The 19,174-nt window shown below is 48.8% G+C and overlaps 1 protein-coding gene across 1 annotated transcript in view; it reads left to right on the top strand.

Moving 5' to 3' along the window:
- Positions 1-1,853: 1,853 nt before the first annotated feature.
- LOC119954463 (membrane frizzled-related protein) overlaps positions 1,854-19,174 on the top strand; it is a 66,883-nt gene continuing 49,562 nt past the window's right edge. The window contains exons 1-5 of the mRNA XM_038779688.1: positions 1,854-2,110; positions 8,222-8,294; positions 10,254-10,356; positions 15,568-15,693; positions 18,828-19,022. Of these exons, the coding sequence (XP_038635616.1) occupies positions 2,049-2,110; positions 8,222-8,294; positions 10,254-10,356; positions 15,568-15,693; positions 18,828-19,022 (559 nt within the window). The 5' untranslated portion in view covers positions 1,854-2,048. The remainder of the gene's footprint in view (positions 2,111-8,221; positions 8,295-10,253; positions 10,357-15,567; positions 15,694-18,827; positions 19,023-19,174) is intronic.

Here is a 19,174-nt window from a genome sequence, read left to right as displayed (position 1 = left end):
ACTGCAAGACCAATCAACACACAGAACACTACAACCAATCACCAGTTAGGGCACATTCACTATAAAGCCAGAGGGCACTAGCTTGCCCACTCATTCGGGATACAGCCTCTGAGACAGACAGAGCTCGCAGTGAGTAGCACGAACATCTACCATGTGCTAGCAGTATAGTCTGGTCAGGTTAGCCACAGGTCTTCAGTCAACCTAACATAGTGTCGACCCACAGTGCAAGTATGTTAACAGCTCATAGTTAAATAAAATAGAGTTGTACTTGTACAAGTGTTGGTCATCTGTCTCTCTTGCTGCTCTGGTAAACGCAGTCCTCGCAGACCCAGCAGACCCAACACATCACTACCCTATCCACATAACCCAGTAACCCCATCCAACACTCAGGGCAATTTTGGACACTAAGGGCAATTTAGCGTGGCCAATCCACCTAACCTGCACATCTTTGGACTGTGAGAGGAAACCGGAGCACCCGGAGGAAACCCACGCAGACACGGGGAGGATGTGCAGATTCCGCACAGTGACCCAAGCCGGGAATTGAACCTGGGACCCTGGAGCTGTGGAGCAATTGTGCTATCCACAATGCTACCGTGCTGCCCTAAAATAAAATAAAAACACTTTTTAAAGACAAATAGTCACATTGTGACGTGATTTATAAAGTGTTGTGACACAGTATAATGAAGGGAGCAGGAGGGGCTCAGTGGATATTCTCTGACTCTGGGACACAGGGGCCTTGGGTCCAAGTCGCACTCCAGGACATGTTGGCTATGAGAGAATTAAAGGTTCAGTAAAATACTGTGGATGCTGGAAACCTGAAATAATAGGAGAACACCAGTATTTACTGTTTTTATTCCAGTGCCAAGCCCCAGCCTGGATAGAGAGGGAGGCTTGGTGTCAAACCAGCACAATATTGAAAAAAATGCAGGCTGACATGAAGTTGATCCAGCAGCTTTGCAGAAACTGTAACATGAGAAGAGTTGAAAGAGGAAGGAAGCTTATGACAGGGAACCATGAGAAAACTCAAGTGTACAGCAATGTTTTTGTAGTCTCCAATATATCTTCAATAGGTAACTATATCAATGAGAGTAAAACAATAAACTATAATCCACATTCTCAACTCACCAAGGAATGTGTTTAGATCAAGAATTCCATACAATAAGAGTCACTGGAAAAGATTTTGGTCTATTAGAAACACTGCTGGATTAAGGATTCTTGAGGCTTTGAGCATTTAAGTTCATTTGTGGCCCCTCTCTGTGGTCTGATGGATATCGCACCTTGCCAAGTTTGGAATGTGCCCTAAGCTGCAATGGGGCAGGAGCCTGGGACATGCAGGGTTCAGCCCGGCAGTACCTACACTCAACTTTTATAGCTAAATCCTTCCTTCAACTCATTTCACCTGCTTCCTTTCCCCTCTCCTCCCTCGATCCTCCATCGCAGCCAGGCTTGCTGTCTAGGTTCAAATTGAATCTCATTTCACTCAATGTCCCACTGTGCTTCTGATGAGGGAAGAGATTTGGTTACAGCTACTGGAAACTTTCCCTACCGGCCCAAGGGTTCATCTGCCTAATTATAAGTCTAAATCGTGAGAATGAAGGGAAAGGGATTTGGCTCCATTTGAATGGTATTTGAATAAAAGGGAACACTTTAGAAAGCTAAACACAAATTTGCAATGGTTTAACCACTGTGCATTATGCCAAGTTCGCTGTTGGATCAAACATTTGTTTGAATTGTACTAAATTCTGATGCCTTCTCCTCAGCCTGATTCTTTCCCAGTGCTGCTCTACTAACTCCGATTACACTAGACTCCGATTATTGTCAGCGTTAAGCTATTCAAAAGGGGGAATGACAAATCTCGAGGTATTTAGCCTCAGTGTCACGTGACTGGAATAGAGATCAAGAAAGACAGCAACTCGATTCAAGCCCACTTCTAAGAATGCAGAGCTGAGGAATAATTGACACACGGTGTGAAGTTCAGACACAGGAATCCTTCTGTCATGGGCTTGAATCCTTCTTGCAGTTTTCATCATGAAGTTTGTTGAATTGCAATGTTTGAACTGATGCCAATTAAGGAGCAGCTGACCCAGGACTTTAATCTATTTGAAAACTTGTGAGTACTACAGCCAGATCACAGAGCTCAATGGGGGGGGGGGGGGGGGGGGGGACAGACAGACATACAGCAAGGTGCAGAAAAAGACAGAGAGCGTGGAAGGAGAGGAAAAGAAAGAGATGACACAAACAGGTAGCGGTTTGGGAGCAAGGAAAAGAAAGATGGGCACACAACAAAGAGGAGAGACTGAGACTTGGGAGGAGAGAGGAGAAAAAGACAGATGGACACAAAGAGAAGAGAGGAGAGAGTGAGTGATACACGGAGAGAGATAGCAGAAAGAGATAGGCTGAGACAGACAGGAGAGAGGAAGACAGATAAAATCAGCAAGAGACAGAGAAATATGAGAATGTGAAAGAGAGAGTCAGGTAGAGACAGATACAGACAGAACGGCAGTCAGATGGATAGAGTGATGGAGTTAGAGAGACAGAAATATGTGAGGAACTAGTGGGGGTTATAGAGAACGGGGAGACGGTGATGTAGTGGTATTGTCAATTGACTAGTAATCCAGAGATCCAGAGTACTCTGGAGTCCCAGGTTCAAATCCCACCAGGGCAATTGGTGAAAATTGAATTCAATAAAAATCTGAATTCAAAAACACTAAGGCCTGTACATCTGCTTCCATTATCCTGCGTGGAGCAAAGATTTCATGTGTGATGAGATGGAACATTCTCTTCATGATGCACTCAGTGTGGTCAAGAGAGTTCTGGGATCCAAGTCAATAGTAGCAGGTGGTGGTGCTGTAGAAGCTGCTCTCTCCATCTACTTGGAGAACTATGCAACTAGTTTGGTATGAGTCTAGTTTGGATATTTCTGCAAAACAATTCATTTTCTAAATATGTTTTCCTTGCTGGTCATTTGAACTGCTTATTTAATCTGTGTTTTGATGGTGTCCTTGGCCCAACTTAAAGCTCAGGAGCTGTAACCTTGTTTTTTGGCCAAATGCTAACATCCATGATAGTTTAAGTTCTGAAATGAAGGTGTTGAATGGTCACTGTATTAGGTCTGTGAAAGTACAGCCTTTAATTGTTCAAGCAAAAGATCATGACTCCCAGAGGACAGAGTGACTGCTGGGTAAGTAGTAAAGATTTAAATTGTTTGCGCGGGCCCATAACAGCTGATTGCTGTTCTCGTGTGGGGCACAGTGGTTGCTGAGTGAGTGCTTGCTGAGAAGGGGAGTAAATTTTTAAAAAACTTACTGTTGGGAGTTTCCAGCTGAATCCGGTCGGAGTGAGGACAGAGTGACTGCTGGGTAAGTAGTAAAGATTTAAACTGTTTGCGTGGGCCCCTAACAGCTGATTGCTGTTATCATGCGGGGCGCAGTGGTTGCTGGTTAAGTGTTTTATTTTTACCTGTATTTAAGTTGGGCGGTTCCTAAACCCGAGACACTACACTTATAGTGTCCCCACCCTTCCACCTCCTCTAACCTAGGGGTAGAGTGAATAACAGGTAAGCTCCATCTTTCTTTCTTTCTTTCTTTCTTTTTCTTGTTTTTTATCAGCAAGTTATCTAGGGGGGATGGCAGGGAAGGCAGTGCAATGTTCCTCCTGCAGAATGTTTGAGGTGAGGGACACCGTCTCTGTCCCTGCTGATTTCACCTGTGGGAAGTGCACCCATCTCCAGCTCCTCAGAAACCGCGTTAGGGAACTGGAGCTGGAGCTGGATGAACTTCCGATCATTCGGGAGGCAGAGGTGGTCATAGATAGAAGCTTCAGGGATGTAGTTACTCCGAAGAATCAAGTTAGATGGGTGACGGTGAGATGGGCTGGGAGGAAGCAGTCAGTACAGGGATCCTCTGTGGTTGTTCCCTTCAGTAACAAGTATACCGCTTTAGATACTGGTTGGGGGGGGGGGGGGTGGTAACCTACCAGGGGTAAATTACGGTGAACAGATCTCCAGCACTGAGTCCATCCCTGTGGCTCAGAAGGGAAGGAGGGCGAGCAGGAGAGCAATAGTTATTGGGGACTCGATAGTTAGAGGGACAGATAGATGGTTCTGTGGCAACGAAAGAGACTCGTGGATGGTATGTTGCCTCCCAGATTCCAGGGTCCATGACGTCTCGGACCATGTTTTCAGAATCCTTAAGGGGGAGGAGGAACAGTCAGAAGTTGTGGTACACATCGGTACCAACGACATAGGTAAGAGAAGGGATGGGGATTTAAAACAGGAATTTAGGGAGCTAGGGTGAAAGCTGAGAGCCAGGACAAACCATGTTGTCATCTCTGGTTTGTTGCCGGTGCCACGTGCTAGCGAGGTGAGGAACAGGGAGTGTGCGCAGATAAACACGTGACTGCAGGGATGGTGTAGGAGGGAGGGTTTCAGTTCTGTGGATAATTGGAGCACATTCTGGGGAAGGTGGGACCTGTACAGACAGGAAGGTTTGCACCTGAACCAGAGGGGCACCAATATCCTGGGAGGGAAATTTGCTACGGCTCTTCGGGGGGTTAAACTAATTTGTCAGGGGGCTGGGAAAACGAGCTGTAGTCCAGAAGCCAGTGTTGAGAGTAGTGAGGTACTGAGGAGGGTATCAAGGTCGCAGGAGTGTACCGGCAGACAGGAAGGTGGGTTGAAGTGTGTCTACTTCAATGCAAGGAGCATCCGGAATAAGGTATGTAAACTTGAGCATGGATTGGTACCTGGGACTATGATGTTGTGGCCATTACAGAGACATGGTTAGAACAGGGACAGGAATGGTTGTTGGAAGTTCCGGGGTACAGATGTTTCTGTAAGAGTAGGGAAGATGGTAAAAGAGGTGGAGGAGTAGCATTGTTAATCAAGGATAGTTTAACGGCTGCGAGGGGGATCTGCCTACTGAGGTAATATGGGCCGAAGTTAGAAATAGGAAAGGAGCGATCACATTGTTAGGAGTTTACTATAAGCCCCCAAACAGTAACAGAGATGTGGAGGAAGAAATTGCAAAACAGATTATGGATAGGTGTGGAGGTCTCAGGGTAGTTGTCATGGGTGACTTTAACTTTCCAAATATTGATTGGAACCTCTATAGGTCAAACAGTTCGGATGGGGCAGTTTTTGTACAGTGTGTGCAGGAGGGTTTCATGACACAATATGTGGATAGGCCAAAAAGAGGGGGGGCCTCATTGGATTTGGTGCTGGGTAATGAACCGGGCCAAGTGTTAGATTAGTTTGTGGGAGAGCACTTTGGAGATAGTGACCACAATTCGGTGTCTTTCACTATTGCAATGGAGAAGAATAGGGCCATACGGCAGGGCAAGGTTTATAATAGGGGGAGGGGTAATTATGATGCGATTAGGCAAGAATTAGGGAGCATAAGATGGGAACAGAAACTGTTAGGGAAAGGCACAAATGAAAAGTGGAGCTTGTTCAAGCAACAAATACTGCGTGTCCTTGATAGGGAGGAAATGGCCGTGTGAGGGAACCATGGTTCACAAAAGAGGTTGAATGTCTTGTCAAGAGAAAAAGGAAGCGTATGTAAAGATGAGAAAACAAGGTTCAGTTGGGGCGCTTGAGGGTTACAAGGTAGCAAGGAATGAGCTAAAAAAAAGGGCTTAGGAGAGCTAGGAGGGGGCATGAGAAGTCCTTGGTGGGTCGGATCAAGGAAAACCCCAAGGCTTTTTACTCTTATGTGAGAAATAAAAGAATGACCAGGGTGAGGTTAGGGCCGGTCAGGGACAGTAGTGGGAACTTGTGCATGTAGTCAGAAGAGATAGAAGAGGCGTTGAATGAATACTTTTCTTCAGTGTTCACCAAGGAGAGGGGCCAAGTTTTTGAGGATGTGAGTGTGATACAGGCGGGTTGGCTGGAGGAGGTAGTAGCAATTTTGAAAAACCGTAGGGTCGACAAGTCCCCTGGGCCAGATGGGATATATCCAAGGATTCTTTGGGAGGCAAAGGATGAGATTGCAGAGCCTTTGGCTTTGATTTTTGGGTCCTCACTGTCCACAGGGATAGTGCCAGAGGACTGGAGAGTGGCAAATATTGTTCCTCTGTTATAGAAAGGGAATAGGAATGACCCTGGTAATTATCGGCCGGTTAGTCTTACTTCGGTGGTCGGTAAGTTAATGGAGAAGGTCCTGAAGGATAGATTTATGACCATTTGGAAAGATGCAGCTTAATCCGGGCTGGTCAACATGGATTTGTGAGGGGTAAGTCTTGCCTCACAAATTTGGTTGAATTCTTTGAGGAGGTAACTAAGTGTGTAGATGAAGGTAGAGCAGTTGATGTCGTATACATGGATTTTAGTTTGATAAGGTTTCCCATGGTCGGCTCATGAAGAAAGTAAGGAGGTGTGGGATAGAGGGAAATTTGGCCAATTGGATAAGTAACTGGCTATCACATAGAAGACAGAGGGTGGTGGTGGATGGAGAATTTTCAGACTGGAGACCAGTTACCAGCGGTGTACCACAGGGATCAGTGCTGGGTCCTCTGCTATTTGTGATTTTTATCAATGACTTGGAGGAGGGGGCTGAAGGGTGGGTCAGTAAATTTGCTGATGACACCAAGATTAGTGCAATAGTGGATGAGGTGGAGGGCTGGTGTAGGCTGCAAAGAGACATTGATAGGATGCAGAGCTGGGCTGAAAAATGGCAGATGGATTTGAACCCTGATGAGTGTGAGGTGATTCATTTTGGTAGGAAAAATTTGAATGCGGATTACAGGGTCAACGGCAAGGTTCTGAGGAATGTGGAGGAACAGAGAGATCTTGGGGTTCATGTCCACAGATCTCTGAAGGTTGCCACTCAAGTGGATAGAGCCGTGAAGAAGGCCTATAGTGTGTTAGCGTTTATTAACAGGGGGTTGAGTTTAAGAGCCGCGGGGTTATGCTGCAACTATACATGACCCTGGTGAGACCACATTTGGAGTATTGTGTGCAGTTCTGGTCACCTCACTATAGGAAGGATGTGGAAGCATTGGAAAGGGTGCAAAGGAGATTTACCAGGATGCTGCCTGGTTTGTAGGATAGGTCTTATGAGGAAAGGTTGAGGGAGCTGGGACTTTTCTCTTTGGAGCGGAGGAGGATGAGAGGCCACTTATTAGAGGTTTATAAGATGATGAAGGGGATAGATAGCGTGGACGTTCAGAGACTATTTCCTAGGGTGGATGTAGCTGTTACAAGGGGGCATGTTATGGTTATGGTTATGGTTCGGGGTGGGAGATATAGGAGGGATGTCCGAGGTGGGTTCTTTACTCAGAGAGTGGTTAGTGTGTGGAATGGACTGCCTGCTGTGATAGCGGAGTCGGACACTTTAGGAACTTTCAAGCGGTTATTGGATAGGCACATGGAGCACACCAGAATGACAGGGAATGGGATAGCTTGATCTTGGTTTCGGACAATGCTCGGCACATCGAGGGCCGAAGGACCTGTTCTGTGCTGTACTGTTCTATGTTCTATAATGATCATGAAAGCATTGTCGATTGTCGTAAAAATCCATCTAGTTCCCTAATGTCCTTTTGGGAAGGAAATCTGCTGTCCTTACATGTGACTCCAGATCCACAGAAATGTGGTTGACTCAAGGACAATTAGGGATGGGCAATAAGTGCTGGCATAACCAGCAGTGCCCCTGCCCCATGAACGAATAGGAAAAAACAGAAAGCTGAGATCAGAATAGAAATATACAAAGAAATGAAGGAATTAAGAGAAGTACAGGTGAGAGAATGTTCAGATTCACTTAATAATAAAATACAAGAAAATATATCGGAGGAAATATATAAAATCCATTGGAGTGGCACTGCTGCCTCACAGGGCCAGAGACCCAGATTCAATTGCATCTGTGGGGAGTCCGCACGTTCTCCCCGTGTGTGTGTGGGTTTCCTCCGGATGCTCCAGTTTCCTCCCATAGTCCAAAGATGTGCAGGTTATGTGGATTGGTCAGGCTAAATTTTCCCTTTGTGTTCAAAGACGTGTAGGTTAGGTGGATTTACAGGGATAGGTTGGGAATTGGGCCCAGGTAGAACGCTCTTTCAGAGGGTCAGTACTGACTCGATGAGCTGAATGACCTCCTTCTGCACTATAGCGATTCTATGATTCTATGAAGTGGAGCAACAGAATGAAATATTCTTTCCCTGGATACATTGATGACTTGCTGGGAAATGGAACAATTTTCAGTAAAACTCTAGTTTTTTGTCACCAATGCAGTGCTTCTTCAAACATGCCAGAGAAAATGGAGTTCACAGAAATCGTTTTGGAAGACGACTGGAAGGAGAGTAAGGTAGCAACATAACATCAGACGCTGGCTGTTGTTATCAGCTGTCCCTGGAATCTGTTCACAAATTAAAAACAGGAAATGCTGGAAAACCCGGCCCCACTGGTAGTTCAGAAGAAGAGTCACATTGGACTCGAAAAGTTAACTCTGGGCCCCTCCTGCAGGTGGGTTTCTCCAGTCCCATCGAGGTCAATGGGCTTTTAAGCGGCTTGCTCCATTATCCAGCCCAGCCACAACGCAATTCTACCCTCTCTTTCTCCAGGTGCTGCCAGACCTGCTGTGTTTATCCGGCATTCTCTGTTTTTATTTCAGATTTCTGGTATCCGCGGCATTTTGCTTTTATTTTAGAATCCATTCAGATCATTTTTAAAATGTACTCGATGGGCAGGACTAGACTGCCCCAGAGAAGCCGACTGGAAAATCCCAGCCAATTGGGTCAGTCAGCAGTCACTGTGTGCAGTTGGGTAGCCTGCCAACTGTCCCACATTTCCCATCCTATCTGGCTTCAGGGGAAATGGCCTGGGGTTTGGATGGAGGCAGGGAACTGGGATGCAGGCCAGTAGCATTAAATTCTGTCGCTTTCCCACCTCCATTCCCGCTCCCAGAGGAAACCAGGAATCTAGCCCAATATCCTGGGTTCGACTTGGGAGTCTGCCCACTTTCACAGCTCGCTGTCAAAACCTTTTTTTGACCCAATGTCATTTCCTGTCCTGTTCTGACCTGGTTTTCTTCACAGACCCAACTCCACAGGCATCCAGTGCTCCCCCCCATTGGTGATTCTTTAATATCGCCTGTCAGAGAGTGAGTGTCATAAGGATACATCATCACAACTAAATTCATTTCTATATTGCCTTCAACATGCATGCAAGTCACAGGAAAGTGATCAGAACCTAGGGTAGGATTCTCGCATTCGGCAGCAGAGTATCTACGCTGTCGGAAACGCCGCCGCTGGGAGTACCGATTCGGGCCCCTTCGGGGGGCCAGCACGGCGCTGGAGCAGTTTACGCTGCCCCAGCCTCCCATTCTGGCGTGAACTGTTCACCGCCGGATCCACGCATGCGCAGTGGCGCCAGCGTCAACAAAGACATGTGCAATGTGGCCTCCATCAACGCGCCGGGCCCGACGCAACATGGCGCGGGAGTTCAGGAGCCGTGCGTGAGGAGCGAGAGGCCGATCGGTGGGCCCCGATCGCGGGCCAGGCCCCATCGGAGACCCCCGCCCAGGGTCGGATCCCCCCACAGGCCATCCCCCGACCCTGCGCGCAGAGTTCCCGCCGGCTGCGTCCAGGAGTGGATGGTGGCGGTGGGATTCTGCATTTTTAGAGTGGCCGCTCGGCCCATCCAGGCCGGAGAATCGGCGGCCCGCGATCGGCCCCGCGCCAAATGCGGCAGCGCCAATGGCAGCGAGAGTCGCGTACCGGCGTCGGGGCTGTGTGGCATGTTGCAGGGATTCTCCGGCCTGGCACGGGTCTGGGAGAATCCCGCCCCTAATTCCTGGTTGATTCGTGCCTCCATAATCTGGCAAAGCTGCTCATAACATCCCCATTATCACCCCTTAGAACATACAGTGCAGAAGGAGGCCATTCGGCCCATCGAGTCTGCACCGACCCACTTAAGCCCTCACTTCTACTCTATCCCCGTAACCCAATAACCCCATCTAACCTTTTTGGCCACTAAGGGCAGTTTAGCATGGCCAATCCACCTAACCTGCACGTCTTTGGACTGTGGGAGGAAACCGGAGCACCCGGAGGAAACCCACGCAGACACGGGGAGAACGTGCAGATTCCGCACACAGTGACCCAAGCCGGGAATCGAACCTGGGACCCTGGCGCTGTGAAGCAACGGTGCTATCCACTTGTGCTGCCCCAAATTGGAACCCTGTGAAAAAGCACAGACCCATAGAGACTAAAATAAAGTCAAACTTTGAAATGTGGAGAAATGAAATGAATGATATACTTATTTTCAGACGGATTTTGTTAACCCAGCCTACCAACCTGACAGTGGAAGCAAAGAGCAGCTAAAAGAAGAAAGTGGGAACTATTTGGAAGTGAATGCAGTGAATGTATCAGGTATGAAAAACATTGCGCACCTAACCTAAAGCTTCAAGCCTGAATCAGTCTTCATTCTTCCCTGGTGGTGAGAGTGGGGAGAAAGTGCATCTGGATAGGAAGGGGACAGGGTTAGGAGAAGGTGGAGTGGAATTTGGGAGAGAATGGAAAGAGACTAGGGAAGGGGAGGCAGGGAGGGAATGTGCGGTGGTGGGGGGCTGAGGGAAAGTGGTTTGTTGGAGGTTGTATTTTAACCTCATCCCAAGTTGCTTGTGGAGAAGGAGGGAAACCCATCCCGACGGTGAAAATCCGGTATCTGCTCACATTCTTCCAAATAAACTTAGGGAATTAGGTGAAGTGGCTCTGCTTCACAGAAGGACCCTGTGTGCCTCACAGTGGCTTCAGTAACAAGGTGAATGTTGGCAAGTGATATACGTGCTGGATACTTGGTGGTGGAATCATTTCATAACACTGTATTTAGTTAATGAATCTCCAATTGACGGATTCTGTGTCACATGACAAGGAGTCTAGAATCAGGAAGTCCTGGAAATACTGAATCTTGCCAAATCCAAGGCCTGGGTATGGATGAGATCAGACTTGGTTCCAGCTGATGACATTTAACTGAAAATATTGGCACCTAATATAGTTAATATAGATACTGCCAACACTCATTTGCCAGTACTTCCCTGCATATAACACACATGATTTGCAGTGGCACAATTAAATAAGCAAGAAATCATCTTTATACTGGTTTGTTCCCGATTTCAGTTTCTTCTCAGTAGGCTGTTCACCAAAGGCCTTGAAGCTCTGGATCCAGCTCACACTAGCACTGCTTTGTCCTGGCCTGGACTCCCCAGCAGCTCTCCCCAGCAGATTTAGCTGTGAGACCTTGGCCTGTGTGACTTTGGTCTTTTCTTCCTTATAACAAAATGACCCATCTTCAGTTCTTCACAGTCCTGTTTCCTTGCTTGCTCGCAGCTAGAAAATGGAGGACTCTCCTTCCGTGATTTTGCACCAGAATTACAGACATACAGGGTGCGTGACGTCAGTGTACACGCCGGGTGCGTGACGTCAGTGTACATGCCGGGTGCGTGACGTCAGTGTACATACCGGGTGCGTGACGTCAGTGTACATACCGGGTGCGTGACGTCAGTGTACATACCGGGTGCGTGACGTCAGTGTACATACCGGGTGCGTGACGTCAGTGTACATACCGGGTGCGTGACGTCAGTGTACATACCGGGTGCGTGACGTCAGTGTACATACCGGGTGCGTGACGTCAGTGTACATGCCGGCTTCTGGTGGGAAGGCTGCTTCGTTCACGTTTAAACGTTGGTCGCAGCCGGATTCTCAACTTAAAATCCAGTCGAATCTGGCATTCTTAAAAGTTGGTCGTGGTCTTGGGCACTTCTCCTACAATCGGGAACTCTGCGATGATCGCTCCAGGCCCTCCCAACACCCGCTTGCAACCCACCCGCCTGCAACCCACCCGCCTGCAACCCACCCGCCTGCAACCCACCCGCCTGCAACCCACCCGCCTGCAACCCACCCGCCTGCAACCCACCCAACCCACCCGCCTGCAACCCACCCGCCTGCAACCCACCCGCCTGCAACCCACCCGCCTGCAACCCACCCAACTCACCCGCCTGCAACCCACCCGCCTGCAACCCACCCGCCTGCAACCCACCCGCCTGCAACCCACCCAACCCGCCCGCCTGCAACCCACCCGCCTGCAACCCACCCACCTGCAACCCACCCGCCTGCAACCCACCCGCCTGCAACCCACCCGCCTGCAATCCACCCGCCTGCAACCCACCCGCCTGCAACCCACCCGCCTGCAGCCCACCCACCTGCAGCCCACCCGCCTGCAACCCACCCGCCTGCAACATACCCGCCTGCAACCCACCCGCCTGCAGCCCACCCACCTGCAACCCACCCAACCCACCCTCCTGCAACCCACCCGCCTGCAACCCACCCGCCTGCAACCCACCCGCCTGCAGCCCACCCACCTGCAACCCACCCAACCCACCCTTCTGCAACCCAACCGCCTGCAACCACCCGCCTGCAATCCACCCGCCTGCAACCCACCCGCCTTCAACCCACCCGCCTGCAACCCACCCGCCTGCAACCCACCCGCCTGCAGCCCACCCGCCTGCAACCCACCCGCCTGCAACCCACCCTCCTGCAACCCACCCGCCTGCAACCCACCCACCTGCAACCCACCCGCCTGCAACCCACCCAACCCACCTGCCTGCAACCCACCCAACCCACCCGCCTGCAACCAACCCGCCTGCAGCCCACCCGCCTGCAACCCACCCACCTGCAACCCACCCGTGGGTCACAACCCGCAGTTTCAAAAACCCTGAGGTAAGCAACCAGAAAGCCTTTGACAAGGTGCCACACAAAAGGTTGCTGCATAAGATAAAGATGCATGGCATTAAGGGTAAAGTAGTAGCATGGATAGAGGATTGGTTAATTAATAGAAAGCAAAGAGTTGGGATAAATGGGTGTTTCTCTGGTTGGCAATCAGTAGCTAGTGGTGTCCCTCAGGGATCCGTGTTGGGCCCACAATTGTTCACAATTTACATAGATGATTTGGAGTTGGGGACCAAGTGCAATGTGTCCAAGTTTGCAGATGACACTAAGATGAGTGGTAAAGCGAAAAGTGCAGAGGATACTGGAAGTCTGCAGAGGGATTTGGATAGGTTAAGTGAATGGGCTCGGGTCTGGCAGATGGAATACAATGTTGACAAATGTGAGGTTATCCATTTTGGTAGGAATAACAGCAAACGGGATTATTATTTAAATGATAAAATATTAAAGCATGCCGCTGTTCAGAGAGACTTGGGTGTGCTAGTGCATGAGTCACAGAAGGTTGGTTTACAAGTGCAACAGGTGATTAAGAAGGCAAATGGAATGTTGTCCTTCATTGCTAGAGGGATGGAGTTTAAGACTAGGGAGGTTATGTTGCAATTGTATAAGGTGTTAGTGCGGCCACACCTGGAGTATTGTGTTCAGTTTTGGTCTCCTTACTTGAGAAAGGACGTACTGGCGCTGGAGGGTGTGCAGAGGAGATTCACTAGGTTAATCCCAGAGCTGAAGGGGTTGGATTATGAGGAGAGGTTGAGTAGACTGGGACTGTACTCGTTGGAATTTAGAAGGATGAGGGGGGATCTTATAGAAACATTTAAAATTATGAAGGGAATAGATAGGATAGATGCGGGCAGGTTGTTTCCACTGGCGGGTGACAGCAGAACTAGGGGGCATAGCCTCAAAATAAGGGGAAGTAGATTTAGGACTGAGTTTAGGAGGAACTTCTTCACCCAAAGGGTTGTGAATCTATGGAATTCCTTGCCCAGTGAAGCAGTTGAGGCTCCTTCATTACATGTTTTTAAGGTAAAGATAGATAGTTTTTTGAAGAATAAAGGGATTAAGGGTTATGGTGTTCGGGCCGGAAAGTGGAGCTGAGTCCACAAAAGATCAGCCATGATCTAATTGAATGGCGGAGCAGGCTCGAGGGGCCAGATGGCCTACTCCTGCTCCTAGTTCTTATGTTCTTATGTTCTTATGTAAGACCAAAGTCAAATCAACAAAGAAAACACACATGAAACAATTGGCCAAGTTCATAGTTGTATAAACAGAAAAAGGGCTCAAGTTACCGAGACAGATTCTTATACATTCCCCATGTCAGATTCCAATGCTCTGTTCCTTTATCCTTCAGACTGAGTGAGGAAGTTTGAGCGAGATAGGGATTTTGGTAGCGAAGAAAAGAGTGGAAATCCACCAGAGATGCCATTCTGAGGAAGTTATGGGCCATTATCAAAGTGAGCATTGATCCTAGTGTCACAGGAGGCGAGTATCACAGCTCCAGACTTTGGATTCATCAAACCCATTTGCAGGGAGATGGGGAGTGAAATAAGAGATTAAATATGGAACAAATCTGTGGAAATTATATTTTTATTAATCATCTTTATTGTCACAAGTAAGCTTACATTAACACTGCAATGAAGTTACTGTGAAAAGCCCCTAGTTGCCACATTCCGGCGCCTGTTCGGGTATACAGAGGGAGAATTCAGAATGTCCAATTCACCGAACAGCACGTCTTTTGGGACTTGTGGGAGGAAACCGGAGCACCCGGAGGAAACCCACGCAGACACGGGGAGAACTTGCAGACTCCACACAGGCAGTGACCCAGCTGGGAATCGAACCTGGGACCCTGGCGCTGTGAAGCCACAGTGCTATCCACTGTGCTACCATGGCGCCTGTGACCCATGGTCAGTCTGTGGAACAGGCTCCAAAGGGCGAGAGTGGAAACAGTTCATGTTAATTAATCAAATGTAAATTAGATAGATTTATTTTAAGCAAGAGATTTGGGGATTCAGTATCTTAGTAATTTGAGACATGATGTGATGAGTGCAGCAAGTTTGGGAGGAATGGGTGATTCTGGATCTATGATTCTCAAAACTCTCCACCATTCTGGACTTTTCCTCACCTCATGTCTGGGTCTCTGATAGGCTCGTTCAGAAACTGATTACAATTCTCAGATGGCAAAAAGTGAACTTTGGTCTTTGTCCTGCAAACCCTATACTGCTACCAGGGTGGATTTAACTTCACCAACCTCTGCTCCTCAAGCCCAAACAAATCAATCTCACAGGAAACAAATATCCAAAATACATTCATTGATGGAGATCCATTTCTGGGTATCGCACTGGTCCATATAGACCGGAAAGGCCCAATCCAGATCCTATACAGTTCTATCTCGCCTCAGGCAGGCATTCACAGTGGTTCAAAGCTTCCAGGGTACCTGCCCCTGATTACATCTGCTCACCCCTGCTGGACATTACCTCTGCTGGACATTACCTCTGCTGGACATTACCCCTGCTGGACATTACCTCTGCTGGACATTACCCCTGCTGGACATTACCCCTGCTGGACATTACCCCTGCTGGACATTACCTCTGCTGGACATTACCTCTGCTGGACATTACCCCTGCTGGACATTACCCCTGCTGGACATTACCCCTGCTGGACATTGCACATGTAGCAGAATCAGGTTCAGCTTTGATGTTCTTTTGAGCAATTGCAGCTCTACCTTTACAAAGAATTCTAGTGTCTGGCCATGGGATGTACACAGGCTGATTCCACAAGAGGGAACAAGGGGAAGTAATGAAATTCCAAATGTGGAGTGTGGATTGGGACTGTTAATATAAATTGTATCTTTCCTTACTCCAGTCAATGGTTCCTGGCAAACTCTTGCTCGGAGAGCTGGCATATTCCCAGTCCCAGTGTGGCGCCTTGTAACGGTGACTGTAATTCTGACCCTGGCTATCGGAGGAAGTCTGATCACCTTCACTGTCCGTGAGTATTTAGAATTATTCAAGCAGAAAGTAATGGGACTGTGCAAGAGTCGTGGTGCCTACCACAGACAGTGACTCCAACTGTTTCTCTCAGTGTAGAATGCCTGTTCACAGGGGCAGAAAGTCCCAGTGTTACACCCCAATGTGGTACACAGCAGTGTCCACAGCCTCATAGCAAAGAAAATGTTTTGATTGTGATGGACAAAGATTTCAGAGTGCTCCAAGGAATGCTGGGATATATATGGATCACAAACATCAACTGGTCCATCTAGATTGTCCCATTCTGGCACCATGTGTAGCATCAACCCACACCAATCACTCAATCTCCTGGATAGGGCTAACAGAGGAAGTGATCAAGTACACTCTGGGAGACTCTGGTTGACTGTTCCTACATCATTATTACATAGAATACAGGGAAGTTGCCAAATCAACAAGGAAGCCTAAAATAAATAACTTGAATTTATATAATGCTTTTCACAACTTCAGGACAGCCGAAAGCATCTTACAATTAAGAAGTGCCTTTTAAAGTGTAGTTATTGTTGTAATGTAGCAAAATTCAGCGAGATTCCACAAACAACAATGAGATACTGACCAGTGAAATAAAACAGAAAATGCTGGAAAATTTCAGCAGGTCTGGTAGCTTCTGTGGAGAGAGAAGAGTCACACAGACTGGAAAAAATGGGCGCAATTCTCCGTAAAACTTTGCAAGTGGAGTAGCGAGCAAGAATTGTGAGTTTCCTGGTGCTCGGCCCAGCGAGGCTGGCAACGCTATTCAACGTTAATTGGTTCACTTCCTGAGGCCTCACGGTCTTCTCGTCCCAAATGCCGGCTCACCAGCTGATTCGCCAGGGCCGCGCTCGCCAGCCACCCCCTCCCAGCGAACAAGGTCAAGCAGCACTTAAGCTGTACTTGCTCGGCCAACCCCAGCCAGCTCGCTACAATGGCACCGAAGAGACCAGCCCCAAGATTCGGGGATGCTGACCTGGGGAGCTTCCTAGATGCGCTGAAGGCCAGGAGGAATGTCCTGTTTCCCTGAGGGTCCCAGAGGGTGAGCCACAAGGTAGCTGGTGTTGCCTGGGATGAGGTGGCGGCAGCAGTACAGGTCCCAGGCTCTGTAACCAAGGACACCCACTCACAACATCACCTGGACCGGGTACTGACCCCCTCCCCGTGACACTCACCCACCCTCCGGCTGTGGACAAGTCCCCGGAGCTGTGTCCCATCCCCTGGGTGCTGGCTGCTGTGTGTGTCATGTTGCCTCCCGCAGGGTTCAGTGTCCAGGCATCACAGACTAATTAGGATGCTAGAAAATGACTCCCACATGCTACATGGCCCGCCCACGGGAATCCAATTGGGTTGTGTGAAGTGCTCCCTTAGCCACGATTGCCAATTCCCTAGAGGCTAGCCTTCTACCTCGCAGCCTGAGGCCTCGGCAGCCGGTGGGGGTTATGGGTGGTCGGCAGTGAGACAGGCAGTGACATGAGTTCCCCCGAAATGGGTACACATGATCAGTGGTTGGCATGGTGGTGCAGTGAGCGGTTCCCCCCCCACCCCTGGTTCCCCCCCCCCCCCCCCCAGCGTCCAGCCACCCTCCCATGGCGGCCCACCCCCCAGGACGGTCCCCCACCCCCCGCCGAGCACAGGGACAGCAATCCCAGCGGCCCCGGGCTCTTTACCTGTGAGAAAAGATGGCTACTCACCTCCCCGGCTCCCCACAGAATCCTTCCACCAGGTTCACGTTTTCCAAAAGGAGTAATCAGCGGCAGTGTGAGCACTTTCTGGGGAGGCGGCTGAATCACTGGAGGCCATTGGATATGGGGCGGCTCTCGTTAATTGTATGGAAATGGTGCTTAAGTGGTGACAATTGGTTTCTCGCCTCGCTACGGCGAGATGCCGATTTGGCTGATGGTAGTGGGCCAGCTGCATCGTAGACTGTTTGGCGCTGGGCACGGTTCCTGTTTTTGGCCTCTCCCGCTATTCACCAGCCTCGTTTTTTCTTTACAACCTTTTTAATAATCTTTATTATTGTCACAAGTAGGCTTACATTAACACTGCAATGAAGTTACTGTGAAAATCCCCTAGTCGCCACATTCCGGCGCCTGTTCGGCTACACTGAGGGAGAATTCAGAATGTCCAATTCACCTAACAGCACATCTTTTGGGACAAAACTGGAGCACCCGGAGGAAACCGACGCAGACGCGGGGAGAACATGCCGACTCCGCACAGATAGTGACCCAAGCGGGGAATCGAACCTGGGACCCTGGCACTGTGAAGCAACAGTGCTAACCACTGTGCTACCGTGCCGCCCATGGGTGAATGCAATGAGACCGGAAGATCACACCCACTAACTCTGTTTCTCTCTCCGCAGACATTGCCGGACCTGCTGCGTTTATCCAGCATTTTCTGTTTTATTTCAGATTTCCAGCATCCGCAGTATTTTGCTTTTATTACAGTGGTTTTGGTGACGTTGATTGAGGGTAACTTTTAAAAATCATTCACAAGAAGTGGGCTTTGCTGGCTAGCCCAGTATTTATTGCCCACCCCTAATTGCCCTTGAGAAGTTGGTGGTGAGCTGCCTTCTCGAACCGTTGCAGACCATGTGGTGTAGGTACACCCACTGTGCTGTTAGGGAGGGAGTTCCAGGATTTTGACCCAGCGACAGTGAAGGAACGGCCGATATATTTCCAAGTCAGGGTAGTCAGGATACCAGGGAGCACTTCTTCAAATAGTGCCATGTGATCATTTATGGCCACAGGGTCTCAGTTTAACCATTCATCCAAATGAGCTCTGACAGTGCAAGGCTCCTCAATATTGTTCTGGAATGTCAGCCTGAACTTTGTGCTAAAGTCTCAGTGAGAGTTATCCTGCAATCAGCCTGGATTTTATGAAACTCTGAAACAATTCAGCCTCAACGCTCCTTTTCTCTGGTTTCTTCCTGCTGCATGCAGGCAACTCAGTCAGAGACTGAGACTGAATGGAGAGGTTAGTCCAAAACACTCCTCCAAATCCATAACCCAAACACAGGGGCCCTGAACTCTGCAGCATCACACTGCCCTGTCCGACTCGGTGAGAAAAGTCAGTTATTGTGCTCGGTATACTTAGTATTGACCTGATCCATTCAATTTCTCTCTCCAGAATATGTTACTCGGGAATCATCAGGAAACCAATCTGGGGAAATGACCACTGCCCAAAATGATGCTAACAATTATTTTATCAGCCTGATTACAGCATCTTCCTTTGTTGCTACTACCAGCTCCGCGAATATGATCCTGCAAAATCCGAATGTTTCAGCAGTTACCGCTCCATCCCAGACCTTTACACCACCTCCCTGTAAGTATTGCCATAAGAACTAAGACGGAGGAGCAGAAGGGGATTTTTCGGTCCACCAAGTCTGCTCTGCCAGTCATGAGATCATGACTGATGTGATGTGATAATCTTTGTAGAACACACAGTCTAATTCCATTTTCCTGCTCACCCTCTTT

Source organism: Scyliorhinus canicula, chromosome 19 (assembly GCF_902713615.1).
Source record: "Scyliorhinus canicula chromosome 19, sScyCan1.1, whole genome shotgun sequence".
Lineage (NCBI taxonomy): Eukaryota > Metazoa > Chordata > Chondrichthyes > Carcharhiniformes > Scyliorhinidae > Scyliorhinus > Scyliorhinus canicula.
This window is presented reverse-complemented; position numbering and strand designations above follow the sequence as displayed.